The sequence below is a fragment of the Stylophora pistillata genome, chromosome 3, assembly GCF_964205215.1.
Source record: "Stylophora pistillata chromosome 3, jaStyPist1.2, whole genome shotgun sequence".
NCBI classification, from domain to species: domain Eukaryota; kingdom Metazoa; phylum Cnidaria; class Anthozoa; order Scleractinia; family Pocilloporidae; genus Stylophora; species Stylophora pistillata.
Window position 1 is genome coordinate 9,060,940 of NC_142521.1, and position 25,912 is coordinate 9,086,851.

The 25,912-nt window shown below is 36.2% G+C and overlaps 2 protein-coding genes across 2 annotated transcripts; both read right to left on the reverse strand.

Moving 5' to 3' along the window:
* Positions 1-1,853: 1,853 nt before the first annotated feature.
* LOC111322208 (uncharacterized) lies at positions 1,854-14,707 on the reverse strand. The gene is made up of 14 exons (XM_022925276.2): positions 14,377-14,707; positions 14,186-14,269; positions 13,913-13,985; positions 12,898-12,973; positions 10,360-10,429; positions 9,202-9,381; positions 7,739-8,006; positions 7,515-7,564; positions 6,865-6,918; positions 6,075-6,137; positions 5,414-5,488; positions 5,135-5,209; positions 4,412-4,501; positions 1,854-3,423 (listed from the first exon to the last, which is right to left on the reverse strand). Exons 1-14 carry the CDS (start codon positions 14,611-14,613, stop codon positions 3,310-3,312), a joined length of 1,509 nt encoding a protein of 502 aa, XP_022781011.1. The 5' UTR covers positions 14,614-14,707; the 3' UTR covers positions 1,854-3,309.
* Positions 14,708-18,407: 3,700 nt separating this feature from the next.
* On the reverse strand, positions 18,408-24,943 carry LOC111322254 (uncharacterized). The gene is made up of 6 exons (XM_022925330.2): positions 24,704-24,943; positions 23,439-23,522; positions 22,476-22,548; positions 21,612-21,687; positions 20,916-20,985; positions 18,408-20,056 (listed from the first exon to the last, which is right to left on the reverse strand). The coding sequence occupies exons 1-6, from the start codon at positions 24,905-24,907 to the stop codon at positions 19,322-19,324; spliced, it is 1,242 nt and encodes a 413-aa protein (XP_022781065.2). The 5' UTR covers positions 24,908-24,943; the 3' UTR covers positions 18,408-19,321.
* Positions 24,944-25,912: the final 969 nt, after the last annotated feature.

Here is a 25,912-nt window from a genome sequence, read left to right on the forward strand (position 1 = left end):
ACACATATAACTTACTTACTTACTTACTTACATTAATAGATAATAATACAAAAGAGTAAAAAGAAAGGTGCCATAAGGATGGTCCGCAAAAGAGATAAATCCCCATGCACGGCAGACCACCTTAACAAAAAAACAAATCCAAACTAAAATCAATCAAATCTTGCAGTCAAATAATCCCTTACACCCCTTTTAAAACAAGAAACACTTGGAGCCTGACGGACCGATAGTGGCAGCCCATTCCACATGTGGACAATCCTATTAAAATAGCAAAACCTAAAAGTATCAGTCCTCGCGTAGTTCTTTTTTAATTTAAGATCGTCCTTACCCCTCAACGAGTATCTTTCCGAATGTGAATAAAATTGGATATAAGAGGATATATCTATATTAATATACCCATTAAGAACTCTATAAAAAAAATAGTACGTCAAAAAAGAAGCGTCTGTCCTCTAGAGATAACAGGTTCAGTTTTTCTTTACGAGTGTTGTAATCATCATCAGTTTTTAGAATAAACTTGGTGGCTCTTCGCTGAATCCTTTCCAATTTATTAATGTTTCTAGCCGTGAAGGGTGACCAGAAAATAGTACAGTATTCCAATTGGGACCTTACCAAAGCACAGTACAACCTTCTTAACATGTTAACATCTTTCAGACCTTTGCATGTCCTTTTAATAAGGCCAAGAATCTTGTTAGCCTTGCTTGATATCTTATCAACATGAGCATTCCAGGACAACTTGTTACTAGTAACTAATCCAAGATCACAGAATTCAGATGTTTCTTCCAGAGAGCTCTCATTCAGCTTAAGGTCAGAACGAAAGGGCATACTTTTTTTCGTGATACGCATCAATTTGCATTTCTTTACATTAAAATCCATTAGATTTCGCTGACTCCAGATGTGTAGATTATTCAGGTCAGATTGAAAATCATGTTGGTCTGATGTACAGTTTATCAGTCTTGATGTTTTACAATCATCTGCGTACAGTGCGATTGTGTTTCCAGGCATAACCACATCCGGCAAATCACTAATGAAAATTACAAAAAATAATGGCCCTAGTAGGGAGCCCTGTGGTACACCAGATGGGATAACAGACCAGGTAGAACTCTGTCCTTCAATAACAACCCTTTGCTCTCTGTGGGTCAAGTAATCCTCGCACCATCTTAGTAGGCTACCAGAGATGCCGAAATTACACAACTTCAGAAGTATATCATGTGATACTCTGTCAAATGCCTTAGAAAAATCTAAGAACACGACATCCACCTGTAGTCCATCATCCAAGGCCTTTGTCCACTGATGGTGTGTTAATACCAACTGGGTAGCACACGAGCGACCCCTTATGAAACCATGTCGAAACCATGGACAAATTTGCATAACTGATCAAAGTTTTTCCCTGCAAAGACACAAGTTTACCTTGTAAAGAACTCACACGCTTCGACAAGTAGGAGCACGTACGCGAGAGAAAATCCCGCGTTTTCCCTCACGAGTTTCTCGCGAGTTCACCCACAGAAGTGAGAAGCATGTAGGAACTTATCTAAGATGTGCGCGTGATAATTTTCAATACCCTTCAAAGCAGGTCAATGCATTATGTGACAGACATTAGCACCAAGGCTCGAGAACATCATGGACTGGGAGAATTGTTTTGGATACCCAGAAAAGAAAGTAATGTCCGCTAGTTCATCAGCTGTGAGAGTTATCTATCAGATCTTGGGAGTTACAAGTTAAAAGCTCTTTTTGAATTTAATAAATTCAAATATGATTTATCAAGGATTCTCCTCTCTAGAGCATAGCTAACACAGGAAACAAACAAAAAACAGCCCCAACTCACTTTGATAACTTCACAGGAAAAGAAGACATAAAAATAACAAAATAGTAACTTTTATTTCACAACTTTTCAAAAATGCTAGCTCAGCTAGCTAGTGTAAAACCGCATAGGGAATGTTTTATGAAAACATTTTACAAATTTGAAAAACTTCTCTCTTGTGCTTTTTAACTCACACTTGCCAACAAACTGTTTGCATGTACCAAAAAAGTTATGCTTGTATCAGGAGCTTAGTCTGTCACAATTTCTAAATGTCTATCAAGTTGACAAAACTTCTACCAATCTAAGAAAAGGAAAGGCTTATCTTTTTAAACGATTATCCTTTCTCTGGGATCAATACTTTTAGGAGGGGAGCCCAGAAGAGGAGGCTATGTCAGGAATCTTCCGGATGCCTACAGGCATTTTGGAATTATTTAAGGAAATCCTTGTTATAGTCATACAATATGATTGGTTCCTCTACAAGAAAACTCTTGCATCAGACTCCAAACAAGTTGGCAAGTGTAAGTGTATTAGGCTCGCAAAGACCAAACATAAGTGAGACGTAAGAGTCTGGGAGCTAGAAGCACATGTGAATTTGCCTCTGAAAATCCAATGCTTCCCTGGCTCTTCTCCAAAACCTGAGCACATTCACGACACATCACACTTAGTTGGCTATCTAGTTCGCACTTATCAATAAGAAAAATATCTCACACTGATTAAAACACCCCTACCTATAATTTGTTAAGAATAAATGAGACCTATGTTGATAACCTTTGCAGTGTTACACCTTCATATCGGTGGCTGTAACAGGATAAAAGACATCTAAGAGCAAATTAAAATGAAGCAATAATCTGTACAAGTTCTATATATATTGCCTCAGTCTTTCAGTTTGATATGCTGATCTTATTTGATAATTCTACGTTATGGTGATATCTATTTGTTTATTAAATATGGTAATATTCAAGGCCCTGTGACTGATATTGAATTTGTTGGAAAAAATACATCACCTATTTTAATCCCTTTTTGTATTTTTTTGTTAATAATCAAAATTCACTCAAGGATTGATCTATCGTAATCACCTATAATGATATGACTCACTCAGTTCTCCTTGAAATTCAATTACCAGTATTCATGCATCAGATATGGAAATTATGGACAAGAACATGCATACATAGATTGGTGGGATTTCTCAGAAGAGGATTAGAAAAAAGAAAATTAAGAAACAGATTATACTGGTCAAAACAAAAAAATAAATTAAAATTTCTCCAAAGAGGTAACAATCTGCTCTTTAACTGATAATATCAGACAAGTGTATCACCATGCAGAAAGGTGAAAATGAGAAAAGAAAATAGATCAAAACAAAACTCAATAATGTAGACAATTTTCAAACTCTGAACAAACAAAAAAAAAGATTTAGTGAAGGAATTTACATTGTGTTTTATATGAGGGACAGAAGATTAGAAACACACAAACAAACAAAAAAAAATCCCACAAACTCCGACTTTTAAGGAGTAAAATTAATCTTCATCCTCAGGATCAAGTGACGATGAGGCAGTTGACAGTGTGCGAGACAACCAACTTGGCCAATGTTCTATGGAGTAGCCAAGATTCTGCACTTGTTCAAAAAGTTTCTGCAAAAAAGATATTGATCTTTCATTTAACACAGCTCTTTGAGTAACAATGTTTGATTATTCAGCACCCTAAACAATAAGCAGTGCAATGTTCACATACTGCATGAGATTTAGACAGGATATTTGAGGATTGACATTTTGTAAGTTTTGCTGTATCATCATGATAATTTATGTGATTACAGAATCTGACCAGGTGGTGCAATGAGAAGAAAAATTAATAATGATGATGATGGTGATGATAACAATGACAAGAACAAATGATGATAAATTGCATAATTAAATCTCCCTTTCTGATTTGTTAATGAGGCAAAGTATATTAAGCATGGAATTGCAAGTTGAAAAACAAAGCTAAGTGATATTGTTTCACATCTACATCTACATAATAACTATCCTCAAATTGATGTTTTCTTTTTTTCTTACTTTTGTTCAATTGTGTGATTCAAGGAAAATCCATTACCTGACTTAATTGTGAATTCCGCATTAAATCACTCCTTAAAACCACTATCTCACTCATTGTTTTGCAATTCATGTACTATTTGTTTTTGTGTGCAATTCTAGGAGGAATTCCCTCATCAGGTTATGAATTTTCCCATAGAATTCTCGCTGCAACAATTCTATATAAATCATCTACTGCAATACTGTTTCTTCTTATCATTGATAGTGATTATAATAATTGTTCTATAAGGGGTACTTTTTGATGAGTATTCCAAAACCAAAACCAATGTAATCACAAAGGCTATAACAAAAGGAAAAGACCTTTAATTAAGAGCCAATGAGAACTCAAAGTTAAAAAAAAAAAACACCAACTGCCTAAATTGCAGGAAAATCCAAGTGATCAAGTTGTGACTGGACCAATCTGGGAGAAAAGTAACACTCAAATGAAAATATATCATAATTATAATTATTTTGGTCTATCTACATTTCTGTAGAGGTATGCTTTACAATATCAATATTAGGTATGAAATATTGAAGGCTGCGCTTAGCTCACCGGTGGTTTGAGGTGGTTTAAGTGGTGCACTCTATATCCACATATACCCATGTTCAGTTTGACACCAATTACAAGAGAGAAGAAATATTTCTAAAAAAAAAAAAACCGTATTATTGTACATAAACCAGTAGTGTAATCTTTATCACAAAATTTTGATGCACCCATTGGTTTTATTGTTGTTGACCACCTTTGCTTAAAAATATAATTCCTCACAAACTGTAAAACTAAAATGAATATTTCTGACACTGTGTTGCTACCCTCTTAGAAAAGGAATCAAATAGAAGTCTATGTGGCCCCCAGCACAAAGTCCATGTTCTAGGAGATTTCTTGAAGAGATATTTTTGGGTGAATTCCTACATTTGACGCTTTAACTTCCAAGATGATTGTTAATTCTCCCCTCTTCCTGTTACACATATCCTTGTACATTAGTAACAGGAATGTGTTGTTAGATGAAGATAGCAGCTTTTACCTGATAAGTACTTGATAATGTCTGGATATGAAAGGGAGAAGTTTTACATTATATAATCACTTCTGGGATTTAAAGAGTTAAGATTCACCTTGGATAAGGCAATTTTATGTAGTATATCAGTGTGGAGATATACCCTGTGTGGCACAGTCATGCTGATAAAGATGACAAATAGGATACTTTAAAAGCATCTTTCCATGGCACAAGGGTGTATCAGGGCTACTCAGAGGGTTCACCACAAAGACTACCACACTTACCTCTTCTGTTGATACAGCATATCGCTGAAGGTCATTGAATTTACTGAGAAGGTCTGAAATGTAATCATCTTGTGCCTAGAGGATAAGAAAGACACACATCAGATTAACCACTGAGGCAAGTCAAAATTAATTCAAATCTGAATAATCAGTAATTATCCTCTGAAACCAAATCTGTTTAAGTAAACTAGAAACACTTTGACAATATGAGACTTGAAGCTCTTGCCTTTTATACCTTGCATCGTAATTGAATAAGAATCATTGACAATAATACTTTATTACCTTCCTGATATCCTGATATCTTTTATGAAGATCAGACATTTGGGCCCTCAGTGATTCTGCCTCTTGAATTTTAGTCTGTTGGAGTAAGATCGAGTAATTTCAGTTTTAAATTACTGAAACTGATTATCAAACTTTTTCTCATTCCAAGACTTGGCTGGGTCATCATGTTGCCTTCATGGGCAAAACATTACCCCCACTGCTCCTCTTCCCACCCTGGAGAGAAAATAAGTATTGGAAAACTGTAAGGGAAGTCTGAGATAATGCTGGGAAGAGGGGAAGGGGTGGGTGGGAAACCTTTCCAGACAAGCATACCATCCAGGGTGAGTAACAATTAATACCCCTGGTTGCATCATGTAACAAATTCTGATAAGCTTTACCTAGATGGGCCAACCAATCTGCTTGAAGGCAGACTTAAGGTCTTACAAGCCTTATAGTCTCTTTTTGTTGGAGCATATTGTGGTTTCATTTGCATAATATTAACTGGAGTGATCAATCTTCCTGAAAGGAATGTTATATTAGCCCATCACAAGCTACTCCCCATTAATTTTTCAAGTTTTTTCAAAAGTTTTGTTTTAATTCCTGTAAAAAAAAAAGGAGTTTGATCCAAATGATGGCAGTCTTTTGTGTAAGTGACAATTTCTAAAATTATTTATAACTGTACCTTAGCCAAATAGTCTGCTCTGGATAACTCGGCCTTTAGGTCTTCAACTTCTTGCTGATACATCTGTTGAGGGAGGAAAACATACTCAATTTGACACATCACCCATATGGTGGGCTGCCTAAAAAATTCATAACTTTAAACACTGATTTATCTTTAATGATATGCACAAAATAATATTAGTTCATACTTGCTTACTGTAATAAGATATTGAAATAACTATTTATAATTGAAGTCATACAGCCCCAAGCCCTTTCAAGACCTTAAACTTTCCACTTTGGGAGCACAACTTTTACTTTATGGGGAATAAACATTTTAACTGTTCTCAGCACATTAACGACATTCTTAAGGGTCCAGGAAGAACAACAATGCAAAAATGTCTTTATTACAAGGCCTTTCTTACTTCAATTTGAAACCTAAGGTTATGAAAACCCATCAAAAAGATTGTAGAGAAGGAAACAGAGAAAACCTTGACTATCCAATAACATTTATATTAGCCACCATTACTAGCTTCCTAAGAAGGAATCTACATTCCTAAAAATACAGACCAACTGGAAGTACATTCTGAAGAGCAAAATTTACAACTGTCAATATATATTTTATTCCATAATCACTGACTGAGCTGTCTGTTAATCAAGGATGATTTTCTAAACTTTTGTGCCATTTTGGGTGGAGAATTTTGACTGTTGGAGATCTTCAAACGTGTGAGATACCTCACACAGTTATCTTTAATAAGATCACTCTAACCTTTAATCAATTGATTAGCAAAAGGTATAGAAAGAGTGGATTATACCTCTAAAGAATTTTTGTACATTTTGTCAAGTTGACTTCTAGTTTCAGTAAGAGCCTGAAAAGAATAGACACTGGTGAGTACAATTGAAAACAAGGCAGCAGATTTTCATGAGAATATCCAAACCCCTCCCTTCTGGAAATTCAGCCAATTTCAATCCATGAAACTATGTAGCGATGCTTTAGTTAACTGATTATATATACTTACAGATTACTCCATAAAGCACAATGCTAAGATCACTTTTCAAAACAGGTCAATATTATAATTTTATATATACATGTGTGTTTCAAGGACATTAAGATTAAGATAATATGGTTTCTAGAAAATACTACTCCATAGCCCTTAATCTCTCACAAGTGATCAACATGTAACTTCTCCTCGTGATTCCAGCCCATTGTCCAACAAAAAAGCGATGAGAACAGACAAACAGACAGGTGTATGAACTAGAGGGTGTTCTCTTCAGTTGGTAGAACACCAAATTCTCCTGTCTATTCTACAACAATAAATATGACTGTCACAATCAAAAGAAAGAATTATTTGTTGCATCCAAGATTCTTGGAAGTTAAAGGGTTGAAGTGCTAGTAACTATCATCATCTCATACATCCAATTGAGAAGTATACATACATATAAATATAATTATATATGTACATACTTTCCTGAGCTGGACAGCCTTGTTTTGTATACCTTCATCAGTTTTATATTCTTTGAAAAAAAGTGAAAAAATAAAAAGGTAGAAAGAAAACAAATTATTAAGTATTCCAAACTTCATCATATTTAAAAATTCCAATTCACAAATTAAAGGATTAATTGTATAGTATATCATTCATAGACAAGAGACTTTATAATCATGGTAAAGTGAACATAGTATTGTCTTACCGTGTTTTACCCCAAAAATCTCAAATTCAATTCTAGAAAGCTGTCCCAAGTTATGAACAAGTGAATCGACCCTTTGATTGACGGCCTCCTGTGATTGTTTAAACATATCCATCTGCCTCTTAATTCCCACTTCGTTCTTTTGTTTTTCTATCACCCTTGCAGCCTGTACAGAGGCCCGCTCAGCTTTCATCTCTTCCTTCAAAGTTTCCACCTCCTCCTTAGCTCTTCTCTCATTCTCTAAAGCAATGTTGAGTTGATCTTGTAGCCTCTGGGAAGTAATAATGGACAGCTGACCATGAATTAAAATCAACTTTTAAAGCATAAATGTGGTATATAAGTACAAATCTGTCTAAAGTTCATTAAGCTTATCAATAAAATCACTGTGACAGCTTCCAGGGTGTCTGTTCACTGACAATCTGATAAGTAAGACCATACTCTAAGTTTCTCAAATCCAGGCTAATCGTGCATGTTAACATGATGCCTCCCTCAAAAAGATGGCAGCTGTCTAGGATATCTATGGGTTTACAATCAGTCCAAGTATCTACCAAGGAAAGAGACCATCTGTAACAGGGAAATACTGCAACCCAGCCATGCAGAACCTTAAATTCAGGAGTCAACACTGTCACGTTGCTGCACAAAGAATGCTTTAGAACATTATATGACTTTTTGTTTTCTTAAAATCTAGCCTTGTTTCGTTTTGATAACATGATTATAAAATATCCTTTTTGGTTGGCCGCACAAAGAATTGTTTCAGTTTAGTTTCCTTTACGTTAAAGAAGTATATTGAGCCTTTTTTCACTAGAACATTTTAGTTTTAAGGAGTTGTCCCTGGAGTAAAGAGGAGTTTTATAGGAGTCCTTCCAAGTTTTTTTAAAACTTGGAGTTTTCTCATCCCCGGAGTCAACATCAGATGTAATTCACAATCGTTGAGTTCCTATTAGTTTTTAGTTGTGTTTTCTGTCGTTATATTTGTAGTTTAGCTTGTTTCCTTAGCTTAGACAAATCGTGCATTCCTTTTTACTTTTTACCGCAAGTGTTGTAACAAGTCGGCTAGCCTAATTATATAATTTAGTTCAATAAAAGTGTGTAAGAGTCTGCTGTCCATCCTGTACTTCACTGTGGTTGACCTGGCAAACCCTATTGCGCTACACCCCGTGTCTGCCATGCTGGGAACACGACAAACACTGACTGAATCAATGGTAAAAAAGGAGAGTGGAAAAGGCAGAAGAACACTTGAAAACCACTCCAGCCTGGTGAAGAACAACTGCTACAAAAATTTCGCAAGAACTCATTACAAAGAAGTTGCAACATTTGGCCTGTACTTGCCCTTAAGAGACCAACCCCGGCCTAGAGCCTGAGGAGCTTATTTAAATTAATATCAGTGGCAGTTAACTTATTGCTATTTCACTAATTCATATGGAGTATAGAAAAGCTCATACAACTATAAATCATTTACAACTAACCTTAGTGACTTGCTCCACATTAGTCTGCTGTTGCTGTAGGTTTTGGTTTAGATGCTGATTTTCATCCCGATAATAACTCACTCGAGCTAGCTCTGTTTTCAAGGAATTAAGTTCAGTGGTCTGGTCACGCAACTGTTGACGCAAATCTGCTAGAGTATGCTCAAGGGATTGACAATAGTCCTGAAGAGGAAAGAAACTGTTTTAAACAGTTTAGCAGTGGATAACATTAACATGCATAAATAGAAGTTCCACAATTTCTTGGTCATAAGAAATGAGCAAAAAACTTTTATTAGCAAAATCCATACACAAACTGCAGAATCTCTAACTCTCTAGACAGCATGGAAGTTGAAGCAATCTACTCAGAAGAAACAGCAGGACTAGTGGATGAGGAGGAGATGGACAATGAATTTGACACTGACACTGGATGAACAGTAAGCCGTATTTACTACACACCAAAAACAACAAATGGCTCAGTTTAGGGGCCACCACATAAATAAAAGTCAATGACCAACTTCAACTTGTTTGTTATTTATTTCTGCATGCAGCATCTTGGCTTATAAATGAAGAAACCTATGTTTCCTTTGAATTCGCTGTTTTGGAAAAATTTTGTTTGGAAAAACACTTGGCGATAAGCCAAGGACCCTTCTCTAGGTCAAATTTTCAAGATTTTGGTAAAGTATTGTGAAAAAATCGTTCAGCTTATAGACGAATAAATAAGGTACACTGACAAATTTCTGGAACAGTGGCTTATGTTGCTGCAGCCTTGATATAATTGATCATCACAGTCAAATGTCTTGAGGAGTTTTTTCAATGATAATGTGCTGGGTTCAAATTACCATTGACAATAACTAGATTAACATTCAGTTTTCAGCCACTGGTTTAAAGGCCACACATGATTTAGAGATTTTTATTACTATATACACATCTAGATCTCTTCCAGATCTGAGTCATAAAAAAGTCCAGCAGAAGAACAAGCCTGTTCTGAGATAAATACCCACAGTATTCAAAACATCTATTTACAAATTCAATGTGCTGCAACTCATCTCCTTAATTAATATTCCCTTAAAAAAGAAAATCTATATCCATACAAAATTAATTAATTCTAAATCAGTAATTTATGGAAGCAGGCCTCAGCAACACATACTCAAATGAACAAACCTGGCAAGCCTCTAGATTTTCACTGGGTTGAGGAGGGTTGTTTAGTCTGTAGAATCTCTGAACTGGATCACTATAGAACAGAAAACAAATTGAACAATATAAAAAAGGAGGAAGGAAAAGTTGGGAACCCCCTGTTTAAGTTGCTATTCGTCAATCAATATGAAGCTTCAATATTGCCCCCCCCCCCCCCCCAAACCAGGGCATTTAAACTTTTAAAGATTTTTTTATTCAAATACCCACGTCCAGGGGACAAAAATTTTGTTCCAATGCCCCACCCAATTCTTTTGTAAAAAGCCAAAACCAGTGACTGTATTTCTACACAATGAGCAAGCTTTAAAACGTAAACCTTAGCTTATAGACCTTTTCTTCTCAGCCACTTGCTTGCAAAAATGATCTATATACTATTTGCACTTGTGTTTTGCTGGAAAGACTTGACACTTCTGGCTCAAATTCCCCACCCCAGCCCAGGCAAGGTTCAAATTCCTCACCCCCCAAGGTTAGCTGAGAGGGAATGTCAAAGATTCAAATTGATTGGCCCATTACACTGTATCATATGACTATACTGCTATTATCATAAAAAGATTTTAGCACTAAAATTTCTAACAACAAATTAGAGAGTCAAACTTGTTTTAGGCGGTCACCCATGGGGAGTGATGTGGTGACCGTTAAATACACTGGTTGGCCACTCAATACAGGTTCCACAGAATAGAGGTGTTATTAAAGAAACAATAACAAAAATGTCATTTTCCTCAATAATTGATCACAAAATGTACAAAAACCCACTTGAAAATACTAATAACATTGGTTTTGGGAGATAAGTATGGATTAAATTTTATTTGAAAGATTATTCTCAATTTTATTTGAATGGTTTGGACCAGTCATTATTAGAGGGGGGGTAGGCTGGGGCAAATGGGGTGGGTGGTCATACCTTTTTGTGCACCTGAAAATGGGGGGCTGCATAAAATTCTGCAACCCTTTCTGAGGGGTCATGTATTATTGTGCATTCCAGTTTCCATTCCACAAAAAAGAAACAACACTTCTATTTGCTTTAAATAGTTTGGTGAATTTTATTTAGTGCCTATGACACCTATTTTTTAGCGTTAAATTAAAAAAATAAAAGTAAGAGGGTGTCTGCTAAGATTTGTAGGCGATTCTGATGCGTCTTTATTATTTTACAAGGCAATAAAAGTCCAAAATTGTATCGAACTTAGGCTCCCTGTATCTCTTTGGCCGCATTAAAGAGTACTGGAACCTGTGATTTAATGGTAGTAACACTAAGTTTATCAAAGAAGCAAAGTGAGTATGGAAGCTACTGTTTACAATCTTTTTAGCCAAAAAATGCTATTTCGATGTGTAGTTTGGGGTTTTTCGAATACCCGACTCGATGAAAAATATTTCTCTCCACAAGATTCCTACTGTGACATCATGGCACCCAGTCTCTCTTTGCTCGGCCAGACATTTTATCTGCGGATTATAGAGCTTGATAAAAAATTCAGAAAAGGGCAAAATACCACAAATGTTGCGAAAACATGTTTAAGAGTCATTATATTGTGATGTAGAATAGAAAAAAAATAAGTGTCATAGGCACTTTCAGTTGTATTAAAACTGTTTTGGTGGTTGAGAGCGGGTCATCTTATTTCATGTATAGACTCAAAGGGAGGCCAGATTATGTTATGCAGTGGCAAGAACAGGCCCACAGGAAATTATGTATAGGAAAATTAAAATGCACCAGCCCACCCCCTTTAATAAATGACCAGTCCCTAAGTGACCCTTCAATGCAGGTGGAAGACAATAGAAACAGGCTGTTGGGACCCTATAGAGGGCAACAATGAGTGTTAAAGGTGACCGCTTATCATCATCATCATCATCATCATCATCATCATAACTTTATTAATGTGTCTACAAAGATTTAGCATTGCTGCTAATTGGGGACACTTAAGATAAGTTACAATAATTATATCAAAACTATATACAGGATGAATCAAGATAAAAGCTATTCACAAAAGGAACGAATTTTAAAAATATATGTATCAGAGTAAAACTATAAAAGCTAACAACAGTTAATATTCAAGTTGGACACAGATGACATTTGCACCCACTGCCCATGTCAATTAAGGTGCTTAAATCCCTATTTCTAAATTAATGTTTTTTTAAAAGTCTTAATAAAAGTAAAAATTACTAACAGTAATATTAAGGGTAAAATTTTGGGACTTTGAAAACCAATCACTTAATACAAGGCAAATGCTTAAAATGCTGCTGGTACTACTCCATACAGGTTCAACTGTACTATATGGGAAACGTGATATGATTTGTCACAAGTACATAAACCCATTTAAATCCCATGATATGATTGTCGATTCTCTCATCTAGCTACTACACATGTCCTTGAAGGAATTTCCCGCAAGATACGACTTCTACCTGATGAGTTTGAGTATTCTCATTACCTGTTTGCTGGATAATGTATGGATATTAAAGGGAGAAGTTGCATGTTAATCACTCCTGGAAGTGAAGGGGTTAAACATTATGTTTTGAACATACCTGAGGACGAGATTTCGATGGCCAAATAAATTGTTCGTAAAAACTTCAAGACCTCTTTGGCGTTTGTCAATAAAGCCTGTAAAATATCAAAACATAGTGGCTATAGCTACAGCAAAAATGAGTTGTAAAATAGAATTTATGGCTACAAATGTATGACAAAGATCAGTGCATTTTGGCCTTTCTTGCCTCCACACAAACTTGAACAAGCTAGCTATAAAAGAAAAAACAGTAGCAGGATTAAGTTAACATTTAGTTAGGTCAGGACAAGTATTCTACCGTCTTGTCTAATTTTAGCAGTGGGTGCTTTCCAACAAAGAGACACCTAAAAGAGAATCTCAATGCGGTTAAGCGTTAACCGTGAAACAGCCAAAATAATTAGCTGTTAGAGGCACAAAAGTTGACAAAATTTAACTGTTGGTCGCAAAAAAAGAGTTAATTTAAAAAAAAAAAATTATGCATATTATCTAAAAACTGAAAGGGAAAAGAGGAGGGCGTATTGAGAGATGCTTCCTGCTTCCAAATCCTACACAGGAAATGTTTTGACGCCGCTAACTTTGCACTTTGAGTCACAAACCAAACAGCAGAGCATACACCTCAAAAACTTCGTTTTCAACAGACTTCAAACTAAGGCATTTTTCTACTCTGTGCAGCATCAATTAAGTAGTAATTAAATTATTAATGTCACGAACAATATTCCATGCACATATGAACACAGAAAATTAAATGAATCGTCGCACTTTGACGATAAAGTTACTAAACGAGTTTGTCACGAGTGTTGTAAACACAAATAGACATCACGTGTTATCAAATTTGAGGTTACCCTGAGGAAAATTTACTTTAAATATAACCAAGGTGAAGTATAAGCCATATAAACGAGCCTATGCCTCTGCAAGTTCCATGATACATAAAAATTTAGTAAAGGAAATTGCACAGATCTTTACTATTTGTTTACAAACCTATGTGTGGGCGGCTGAATCGTAAGTTGTTTTACTCGTTTTAGCCGGGACTAACCCACCTTCATCAAAGTTATCTTTGAAGAAACGTTTCCCAGGCAAATGCAATCGAAATTCTGGAAAAAGCCTGCGTAACTGAATGTAACAAAAAAAAAACGAAAACAAAAAAATTACGTTATGTACTAAGCTTACAATAAATGAAAAAAGGTTACGTATCAACCAAAACACACATTACAATATTTGCTTTGCGCTGCAATAATCGAAGTCTTTACAATATACAACAACTCCTTGAAAATTTTCATTTGTATCTTAACTTAAGGATTCTAAATTATCACCTTCTTATTCAAAAGAACAAAGTCTCCATAACGTCTGTAGATAATCCAACTCTTTTGGCCATTGTTTACTTCAATCTTGTAAAGCTGTGAAGAGTCATAGCAAGGACATATATAAGCTTATAAAAAAGCTGACTGTGCAACAAGATAAAAAGCAAATGCAATATATCGAAGGATCTACCGGTTCTACTCACAGTAAACTTTTCCCTCTGTTCCAAAGTTTCCTTTCCTAGAATATGCGAGTCAATTCGAGGCATAGAAATCGAAGAACCCACAGAATTTGTGAATGTGTCGCTGAAGCCGTGGCCATTTTCTCGGGGGCTTATGTTATTCTGTACTTCCGCAGTATCTCTCTCCTTTTTAAACTCAACGGGGCTAACCATCCGTCGAGACCTTCCAAGAGAAGTTGAGGCTGTAAGAGTATCGGACATCTTGTTGTGAAAGCCTTAGATCACGACTCTTTGCGACACATAGCAAATAAGTCAAAATTCCTTCAAGACTTGCAAGTTGGCTGTGACAGTCTGAGTTCTAGTTTCCCTTTCTGCGAAGGCCCCCCAGTGTCCCCCAGTGTAGTTATCCCACGAATGACAGGTCCCTCAAAAGGTTGAAGTATACATATACAGCGGTTGGTTGGGGAGAGCGGGATTGGATCTTCCATCAACAGCATTTAAAACAAGTCTGAGCATATGAACTTTGTTCATACAAATGTTAGAACCATGTATTCAGGTGGCTCTTGTCACACCCACTAGTTGCAGCTCCATGGGCCTAAATTATAAACAAGCACCACTTTTCTTGGAAAGACATAACTTTGGGTTGGAAGTAGAGCCAGACTGGACCATCAAAGTACATGTAATGGCTAAGTTCATGAGTCACTGGCCAAAAACTGGTGGTTAGGAATGTATAAGGGTTTACTTCCCTAGCAGACATCTTTGGGAAATTATCCTACCAGATGAATCAGGGCTAAAGGAAACTACACCTTCAAGCTTTGAATGAATTATGAGACAAACTCTCAATGTCTATCCAATGATTATTACCTCACCAGAAGCAGTAAATCATGTATTAGAGCCACTGGACTGTTACACAAAGCTTTGTTTATCAAGTGTCTTTCTCTAACAACAATCCCAGAATCCCAAAAAGAAACTCAAAGCCAAAGATCTAATCTTTGAAATCAAAATTATACGTACACAACCATTTGAACAGTTAATTTATTTATGCCCGAAGAACTCTTACATTTACAAAATTTATTGTCTTTATTAAAGCTACCAGTATGTAATATACTCCATAAACTATTAAAATAAAATAAAAACTGATAACAGAGCATATGCACATGGCATCAGTATACCAATATTGGTGTATGCCTGCCAAGACACTGAGGGAAAAATTAATATGTACTTTACTTTCAAACTGGTTTATCTTTTATTCTACCTTTTTTTCAGATTTGACAGGCTTGTCAAAAGATTCTGAGTACCTAGACTGTGATGCTCAAAACTGTACCACAAGCATTCGGAATGGCTATATGCTTTTCACTGGCAACTGTGAAATGTGCTACAGTAAACACCCGAAAATAAGAACCTTATTTTTTGGCAGTCTGGCAAAAAAGATTTCTTGTTTAATGGGGTAGTTGTTGGTAATTTTGGCAAAACAGGTTCTTAATTAGGTTCTTAATTGCTAAGAGGGGGATACAGTTGTCATTGTTTTGCATATATATCATAAGAATAATAAATAAGCTTTATATGGGCTAAAATTATATATAATACTGTATAACTATAACTTTTAACTACTGTAACAAGTAAATAATCAACTCAACAATATATTGGGCATTTTGTGTAAAATTATCTTCTATTTCTTTTACACACACCAATAAATTGTGTCAGTAAGGGACTGGTCATTATTTATTAGGAGGGGGGGACTGGTGCAAATAGGGGGGAGCCACCATTTTTTATGCATGGCTTAAAGGGGGGGCCATTAAAAATATGCAAACGTTTTGCCAGGAAAAATGTTAAAAGCTGCATCTGGATGCCATCAACAAATACAGCCTATTAAAATAGCTTTATACATACCCACCACAACCTTGGAAAATATGGAACAAAAAAGGCAAAGCTGGAAGCAATTAAGAAAGTATCATCCAAGAACTTGCTAAACGCATTGAGAGAGAGGAGGATGGGAAGAGCGACAATCAGTCGTCTTCTGATTCACTCAGTAGTGAATCAGAAGACGACTCAGAGGAAGAAGACTGTGTCCTTGCAGAGATTGGTATTTCAAGCTCTGAAGAAGAAGAGGAGTCGACTGAAGAAGAAGAAATGATTGAGAGCACCGAGAACTTTAATGTCAATACAACATTTGTCTACACACGGTCTGGGCGAAGAGCAACTCAAATCCAAATTTAAGGTAGTTTTAAATAGAATGTCTATCAGTTGGACATGGTGACTTTTTGTTTCATGCATGCCCAAGGACAAGGGGGAATGGGAGGGGGGATCAGCAAAAATCATGTTAAAGTAAAAGGGGGCTGGTCAGCAAAAATCAAGCATGGCATATTTTACATTGCACCAGCCCCCCCTCCCAATAAATAATGACCAATCCCTAACTTGTGGTTTGTTTATTCTGTAATTTAGCTGTAACCCATGCATATTATAAGAACCTGCTTGATCATGTTTGGCTAAACAGGTTCTATTTAAAGGGGTATTAAAATGGCAAATTTCTGCCAAGAGATTTTTCTTAATCCACTAGGTTCTTATTTTTGGGTGTTTACTGTAGTGGCTGCTTAATTTTGACAACCCTGTGAAAATGAGCATATCTCAAAAGTAAAATCATAATGGTATAAATACATCATACAAGAACAATTTCAAACTCAACCACCATTTTGCTTTACTGATTCAGTACGTCATACAGAAGTTCAATTTTAATTCAAACAGACATGATTACCTTTTGTTCTGGAAAAAAGTATTCTGCTGTTTGTCTAAGTGCGTATACTCTATTTAATATTTATCTTAAAATAGATATATTTTTCCTAAGCCTACAGCTGTAGTTTCAAACTTAACTTTGTTTGAGAACCCAAAACTTTGCTTAGTTCAACACACACTTGCTGACTTGCTGTCAACCATGATCAATACTAACAACTGATTCATATCAACAGTTGACTGAAGCTTTATAATGGTAATTGAACTGAGTGGAATGCAATTTGTATAGGTAATCACATGATTTTGAGTCCAATTTGGAATAAAAAAGCATGAGTAAATTTTTTCAGACTAACAAAATTGCATGAGCCTGTAAGGCGACTACAATTTGTGGTCTTTGAAAAAATTTACAAGTGCTTATTTATTCCAAATTGCACGAGAGTATCATGTGATTAGCTATTAATAATAATACATGAAAAATAAGTGGTAGCTTCTCATAACTACGCAGAAGAAAAGCGTGTGCATCAGGGGCAAAAATAATTTATTCAAACCCTGCAGGTGACATTGACCTTGACATTGACCAATCATTCTAACCAATCAGAATGTCTGGTTTGTTCCTTTCTTTGCACTGAATTGACCCTCTTCTGCACTGAATTAACTCTCTTCTGCACTGAATTAACTGAAAACTGCATTCATCTTAACCAATCGGAATTGAGAAATTTTTTCATGTATATTATTTGGGCTGAAATCATACACGTGATTTCAAAATCAAAGGAGCACGCAGCGCGAGTTCGATTTGAAATCACAAGTATGATTTCAGACCAAAATTGCCCGACACGAGGTTCAATTACCACTTTATTACCTCCATTTTGAAATCGCCCAAATACAGAACTAATGGTCAATTCAAGTATTTTACTGATGCAGTACTAAGCCGGTTTTTAAATAAAAAGCGGAACCTGAAACACTTTTACATCTTATTTTGTGTGCAAAACAGAAAGACTGACGTCATGTGTCAAAAACTCAGTCAAGCATAAAATGATTCAATTTAGAGCAAAAAATGGTGCGATTTGGGAATAAATCGCACCTATTAGAGCCAATCAGATTACAGGGACCACCAGTGATTTCAAAATGGATGTAATAAATATGTAAATGCGAGTCTATGTTCATTGGGCTTTGAACTGCGGGTATTGGTGGTTCTTTAATGGAATTGGCAAACCATCATCATTAAATTGCAAAAAAGATAAACCCAAGTTTAAACAGTCAAGCAACTGCAATCTTTGTAGCAGCTGACACTCCAAAAGGTATAAAAATTAAAACACACATTTCACCAATCCAAGTAAAATAACTATGTATTTCAAGTAAGCAGACAAGCTCAAACACAGTAACAACCTTCAAGAGTTTCCAAAGAATTCATCATATCATCAGACATCATGATTTAGTTTACCTGTAGTTCTTTCAATCATGCACTGCTCACCTCCAATTTTCAACTTATCCTGAGTTTATTCTAGGCATCGTTAAACACAAATCTCAGGTTAAGGGCAAAACCAACACTACTGTGAATCATTTCAATTGTTTACAATCTGATGTGAAAAATGAGCAGCCAGAGCAGTTCTAGGTCATTGGCTGATTGATGTTAATTAGATAAGCAGGGCAGGTGTGTCTTTTTTAAAGACTTCAACTGATTGCAACTGAACTTAAGAATTAAGCCTATCCTTAAGAAGCCTATGTACTATGGCAGATCCGAAGTCTAACAAGTGTTGGGCAACTTGTAAGCTTGAGAACAGCATTTAAAATTTTTTGTCGGCCAAAACTTAGGCATTCAATATTTATATGTTGGTCAGCCCCGTGAGAGTTTATTGAAAGTTGTTCAGTTATCTCTCCCAAAAATACCAAAATTGATTAAAGGTCTTTTTTCTATAAACTGCTTTGTACAGAAACAAAACAAAGTAAACAAGAAAATTTCAGTTTCCCTCAAAAGAAAAACAATCACAATTCCACACACAAAAAAAATCATTCCAGAAGCAAAGATAACTAACAGGAGTAATTCTTAACTTTTCTCATTTTAACTCCATTTGGGGCAGATTAAATGGCAGAATTACACTTAACACTCCACTACAGACCTCTTCAGAACAGATTCATGAAATTCCAAGCAGACTTTTCGGAAGCGTTGACTTTAAAATAAACAATCTATGAGAAATCCATGAAAATCACTGCATACTTACAATCTATCTAAAAAATAATTAATTTACGTGCTAGGTGTTGGTGAGGCATCAACACTTATCCCACTGTCTCTCTTACGGGAGGAAGTACTTGACTTTCTGTTTGATGGATTTGTGGAAGTTCCCTCAACATTATTTGTTTCCCTTTTTGTCCCTTTCTCATTACTTATCTGCAACACCTCTGAGTTTTCAGTATTTTCACCAGTTTGTTGAGATACTCCAAGTTCTTTTTTACTATCTTGTTGCAAAGGTTCCAGACAGCTTGGACTGTCATGACTTGAACTAGACACAGGAGTAGATGTGCGAGGATTTCTCTGCTCAGTTGAAAGCCGCCTGGCCAGATTAGAGGACATCATTCTATCAGCTCCATCTGAATGCTCTGCAATCTCCACACTTCCCACCCAAAATGGTTGTGAATGATCTTCTCCAGGTTCAGTATCATTTTCAGAGGTACTTGACATCCTTCCCTTGCTTTTGATTTGATAATCTGACATCAAGTGGAAAACTTTTCCTTTCAGACCATCAGCATGTGCCATTTTTTCACTTTTCTCTATCAATTCATCAGTCCTAGAAGAATCTTTTCCATTTCCTTTGAATCCTTTCTTTCTCAGTGTTCGCTCTGATCTAAGAGCACTTATAAGAGCTTCCTGTTGTACTCGTGCCTGCAGGAGCTGCGATTTTGTCATTTTGAGGTCTGCTGTTAGTTCATCCACCTTCTGTTTCAAGTCCTCAGCTTGGTTTTCCAAGTGTTGACAGTAGGCCTAATAAAAACATCCCAACAGAGAACTTAAACCTTTCACTACCAGGAGTGACCTGGAACTAATTTCTCCTTACAACAATACAATATTCAAGCAATCAGGTGATAAGATTTTGGAAAAATATCAGCTAAAGGATTATCTTTTAATGCAACACCAAATTCTCAGAAACAATATCATGGGAAAAGTAGGGCAGACAGTTAGGAGAATTACTGATGAGATCTCCGGAGTGAAAGGGTCAAAAGTTTAGGACAAAAGCAACTACAATTACAAGACCACCCCCCTGGTTAGCTCAATTGGTTTGAGCGCCGGATTGTGTTGTGTGGGAGGTCGAGGATTTGAGCCCCAGCTGGACCAATACTCATGGTCTTAAAATAACTGAGGAGAATTTGCTACCTTTCTATAATATCAAGAAATGGATAGATATTCTAGTCTTCTCGGATAAGGACGAATAAACTGTAGGCCCCGTCTCCTGCAGGGTTAGGGGTAGGAGACGTTAATTTCACATGCAAGAGATTACTGTGTGGTGGATGTCCTCCCCTGGGGTGGGATGGGTGAGTTAACTGGGCCCACAGTAATTGGCGCAAGCTGTTGCGGTGTCCCTGCCTGTTGATGAATCTAATAAATTAAATTAAATTAAGATTGAATTAAAGTGTTTTTAGTAAAGCATCACTCTTTTTGAATCTTCAAAATTAATACTTTTCAATAAGCAACAAAGACTGCACAATTATTGTTTCACTAGACAGAGTGAGCCATTTCCTTATTGAAAAAATGTGTGACACTACTTATGTGTCAGCATCTTGTTTTTGCTACAAATTGACTTGTCAATAAAGTCCTATCAAAGTCTTTAGTCATTCCAACTCACTCTGCTTTCTTCCAAGCTGTCATAAGGTCCAGGAGGATCATTAAGGCAGAAGAACTCTTGTACCTCATGACTGCAAACAACAACTTTGTTGGTTATAATAATTATTATAAATAATCATCTTATCTCAGTACCTCTTCTTCTAGTAATGGTATTATATATGAGATAAGAAAACTGACCTTGACTTTATTGTACCCATAACAGTTGTCAAATAATTGCAGTGTATTTTACAGTGACAAAGTCAGGAGGTCAGGCCAACTGTATTAACCACAGAGGAGGCTAGAGCAGCCACTCATTGTATATATACAAACACAGGATAAATAGGGTCTCATACCATGGACACACCCACTCGTGCAAACCAAGAGAAGTTACAGATACCACTAAAGAGCAGAAAGCCAGAGGGAAAAACATTAATATCCAAAAAAAAAAAAACTCAATTTTTTTCTAAAATCACCCTTTCCCACCACCTAAGACTGTTACATTCACAGTTGCCAAGTCCTCCACTGTGCAACTGCTTTAAAAATTTCAGATGTTGTAAGTTGATTTATGCAAACTTTTTTTGGGCAAAATTTCAATTTTCTACAATTCAAAATGAACATAAACATTTCTATGACCAGAAAGATTTTTCATATTACCTTACCAGTGGCAATAGTAATTAACCAAGACATTATTATTTCACCACGTCTTGTTCAACAATACCTGTTGCATATGTCAGAGTGATTCATAATATTGTTAATGAAAAATTGTAATCCTCTTGCTCTCTCTTCTATGAATTCTGCAAGCAAATAAAATATATAACATTTAAAAGTTTTTCTCTTCATAACCTCTGAATCTTAAGAAAAGGTACCACTGGTCCTAACAACAAGAAAGCAGTTTTTCTCTATGTACTCTGACTTAATCATCATCTCATGTTCATAGCTTTTACAAAACCCTTGAACTCCCAGTAGTGATTAACATGTAACTTCTCCTGGAATACTCAAACTTATCCGGCAGAAGTTGCTATCTTGATCTAACACCAAATTCTCAAAACCAAAAATTTTACAGGGAAATGTCTAGCAGCTCAAGGAGAGAATTAACAACTAAATCTCGGGAGTTAAAGAGTGAAGTTATCTACAGACTGCATGAATATAAATGTATAGATCTAGCTCCAGTTATTTACAGAGTAGGTAATGCTGTCCAATAGATATATCTCTATCTGGTGGATATTGAAATATAATTTAATGACATTGCAATTTAAATTTCGCATAGCAGTATTGGATTTTATCCAACCTTTGAACAACTGGGCCCTGTAGATATCTTTTTTGCAGTAACTGAGTGGACACATCAAGAACTGGGCAGATACTTGCAAAATAAGCAAATTTTGGAAGCTACCCACACCTATACAAAATCTCAGTGAGGGTCACATAATTTTGAAATAACTAGACTGAGTTTTGTTTACTTTGTTAGTATTCAAAAATTTGGTTGTATGGAATTTAAACATAACATTTATATTCTAAGCACCTTACAATAAAGCTATACATTAAAAAATTATTCATAATTTTGGTTTCTCAGGATCTGCTATACCTGGATCAAAATTGTCCTTGAACCAGCGTTTGCCAGGGAGCCTGATTTGAAATTCTGGAAAAGCATCTCTCAACTGTAAATAACAACAACAAAAAAATAAATAAATAACAAAAGTATCTAACATCTTTAATCATAGTTAAGTGTTCCCCAACAGTTTCAGCAAGCAGTTCTTTCTTTTGATAACTTGTTCTTTGCAACAAATCAATTACAATTTGCAAGGATCTGAAAACATTTGTTCCCTCTGAACCTGACTATGATAATGCTTTGGTATGGTGCAGCTTATCCACCACCCAAATTGTATTGGATCTTATTGATTTCCTATAGAATGGATCTGATCCAATTTGTAGCAATCTCCAAATTGCATTTGAATTCTGCTACACAATCAATCAGCCAATCATAACTAAGTAATTTTGAATAATGTATATCATAACATCTGAAATGTGGTAAGATTTTCAAGAGGCACTGTGTTCGTAGCCAGCTTATATTCTGAGGTGGATCCAGGGGTGGTTCGGTCTAACCCCCTTAATTTTCCCTCAAAATGCTGGAAATAATGTTTCTGAAGACCTGATTTTCAAAATCTCCAGGGGGAGCATGACCTCAGACAATTCTCCAAACCCCCCTTGACTAAATCCTGGATCTGCCCTAGATATTTCTATAAGAGAAGCAAGCCCACACATTTTAATTCACTGTTGACTGACACGCTCAGTTTGTCATCTGTGAGCTATGATTTCAAATCCCTTACCCTTTAAACTCTACGGGTGATCAGCATCTAAATTCTCTCTACAGTAATACTGCTGAATCACTCCTTAAGAACATAAGAATAAAGGAAATGATCCCCCGCCTAAGAAGCTTTGATCATTAAACAATTCTCCTTGTCAGTATCCAAAGGACATGTATAGAGACGAGTATGGAGAATATGGGTTTTAATGCATTGAGGTATAAAAGGTTCACCCCATAACTTACCCTATCATTTAGCCTTGCGAAATCAGTGTAACGGCGAAAAACAAACCAACTTTTATTCTGACTTTTAACTTCAATTTTGTAAACCTGGTGAAAATAAAAAATAAAAAAAAATGTGTCTTTGAACTAATCATAAAAAATTGTTGATATGATGGACTGGACACAATGAAAAATCTACTAGTTTTGGGTATTTTGTAAAATTAATGAGATGTTAAGATCTATGCATGTAACAAAATATTGAAAAGATTGGAGACTTTTCCAGTGATTGTTCATACTATACTGGCAACTTAATGATTTCTTAAGTGGTTCTACTGGATAATTCATAATTGGATTGGATTTCTCTTAGAGGGGATCTGACACAGCATCAGACTGTCAAGTTGACATCCTCTTACATTGGGCTCATTTTAAGTGTCATCTTTCAGATGAGCAGTGAGCTTAAGAGGAAGGGAAAGCCTATAAATGAGCCAGTAGTGCTGTTCTAAAAAGGCTGGTGCCATGTTGATTCGCCAGAATTTTTCACCCTAGATCAAAAGGTTTGCAAATTGTGGACTATAAAACAAAAATTATCTCACAAGGTGTAAATGTCACAGGCACCATAAGGGCACCCCTGTTAAGACTCTTATCTATTACCAGCAAAACACATGTATTTGCCTTTAAATTACCCAAATCAGTTTCAAACTTAAGTAAGCTTACAGAATGTAAGGTAAAGAAGAAACTTGATGATCTCTATTATTTGTAAAAAGATACTGCCCCTGTTGACAATCAAAACATAGGTGTACTTTAACGAAGACTACTTGAACCAAAGCTTATTTCATTTTTCAAATATTTGAGGAAGTTGCATCGTTAAAAAAATATCAACGTACGCGCGTATTAATTTGCAATATATATCAAGTGTACAGTGAAAACATAAGCTCACATCCATTTTATATCATAATCTTCCACTATAGTTTTGACAAACAAACGAAGTCTTATAGCAATAACATCAATCGCTTTTACAAGTTCGAACTTTTTGTCTGGTAATCGTATGAAAGTTTTCATTATTTGCATAAATTAAATCAAAGCTGATCATAGGGTCACGAGTTTAGTTACAAGAAATGAAAACAATCAGATTCTGTAGAAAATAGCTAGTGCCGAAACGACGCTTCCAGTACTTTTATAGATCACAGATCTGAGCCTACTAAACTTAATCAAGCAAACTAATCTACCAAGAATACAAATGAAAGACAAAGCAATATAAACCAAAATTAAGGTTACATGCCCAAACGTACCGTGAATTTCTGTCGATTATCTACTATTTCATAACCAATAATCGGTGCTGTCATCCCCATATTTGACGGATTTCTTTCGTTTCCACTTTCTTCTTCTTCTTCCTCGTTCATTCTAAACCTTGGGCTTCTCCTGGGAGTTCTTGGTCTCCGGGAATCCCGTGACAATTCTGTTGACAAAAAGGTCACTTGACCATCGAGCGCCATAATTTTCCATCCGTTATTGAAGCTGGATCCAGATCTCTCTCAAACCTTTAAAGAAATGTGTTCGCCCATGCGTGACACTACACCAATATAAAGCAAAACCTCAAGCGTTGTCAAATAAGTAAGGAGGCTTAAAATGGGGCAAATAACAAAATTTCATTTACGACCCTTTACTTATTTATTTCTTTATTTGTTACGTTTCGTACGTGTAAGTGTAAGTAATCTAATGGACTACAAACAGTCCCTCCTTTATGGCGAAGTTAGACTTAATTTCTCAAAGTCGTTCGCTTGGTTTCCTCTTCTCGTGTGAGATTTCGCTCGCTCGGCTTGGTTCGCTCCCGCTTCGCACTCACTGTCGCGCTACACGCTCAAAAGCGCGACTTGTGAACAAGTCTAAGTATGAGTATCAAGTTCGTCGCACTAGTAGAAAGTGCGTTGCGCAGAACCATAGTTACTATGGTTGAACTCTGGGAGTGAGGTGCATGGAAAAGAAGGCTACTTCTTCGGAGCACCACACTCCCAGAATTGATTTGTTTTCGCATTTTTCAGGAGAGAGCGAGGAGAGCGCGAAAGGTGAGTCACTCTGCGCGAGTGTGAAAGCGCAAGAGAACCACTTGCGCGTGCTGGCCTCGAAAATTTTCCACGCATCACGTGCAAGAGGGAGAAGTCTCCGGTAGTCTAAGAAACGCCGAGTAAAGGCAAAAAAAATTGTTCACTCCTCTCTGGCAGATCACGGAGGACTTCAAGAGAAGTGACCGTCGGTTAGATCCGTAACCCGGAGAGATCAGATCAAGCACGTCTACTCAACCGCAACCGTGGTAATTTTCCTTTCCTTTTTTGTTTTACATCTTACTCGTTCATTCCTTTTTCTTTAACTTCTGACGGTTTGACTATGTCATGATTTTATTTCTGTTTCTTTTCAAAACGAATACGCACTTAAGCCAACGGTTCTTCGTTGATTGTTTAGCAGTGCCAGTCTGGAATCAGTCCAACCGGTAGGGCCTTTTC

Bases quoted from the DNA above. Each gene is read 5' to 3' on its own strand.
- LOC111322208 (XM_022925276.2), bottom strand. From the start codon at position 14,613: ATGTCCGATACTCTTACAGCCTCAACTTCTCTTGGAAGGTCTCGACGG. The intron at 4,502-5,134 runs GTAAGTGTGGTA...TTTTTTTTTTAG, and splicing joins ATGCTGTATCAACAGAAGAG to AAATATTTCTTCTCTCTTGT. The intron at 3,424-4,411 runs GTGAGCTAAGCG...TCTTTTTTGCAG, and splicing joins TAAACCACCTCAAACCACCG to AAACTTTTTGAACAAGTGCA.
- LOC111322254 (XM_022925330.2), bottom strand. From the start codon at position 24,907: ATGGCGCTCGATGGTCAAGTGACCTTTTTGTCAACAGAATTGTCACGG. The intron at 22,549-23,438 runs GTAAGTTATGGG...TGTTATTTACAG, and splicing joins TCGCAAGGCTAAATGATAGG to TTGAGAGATGCTTTTCCAGA. The intron at 21,688-22,475 runs GTATAGCAGATC...ATTTGCTTGCAG, and splicing joins CAAGGACAATTTTGATCCAG to AATTCATAGAAGAGAGAGCA.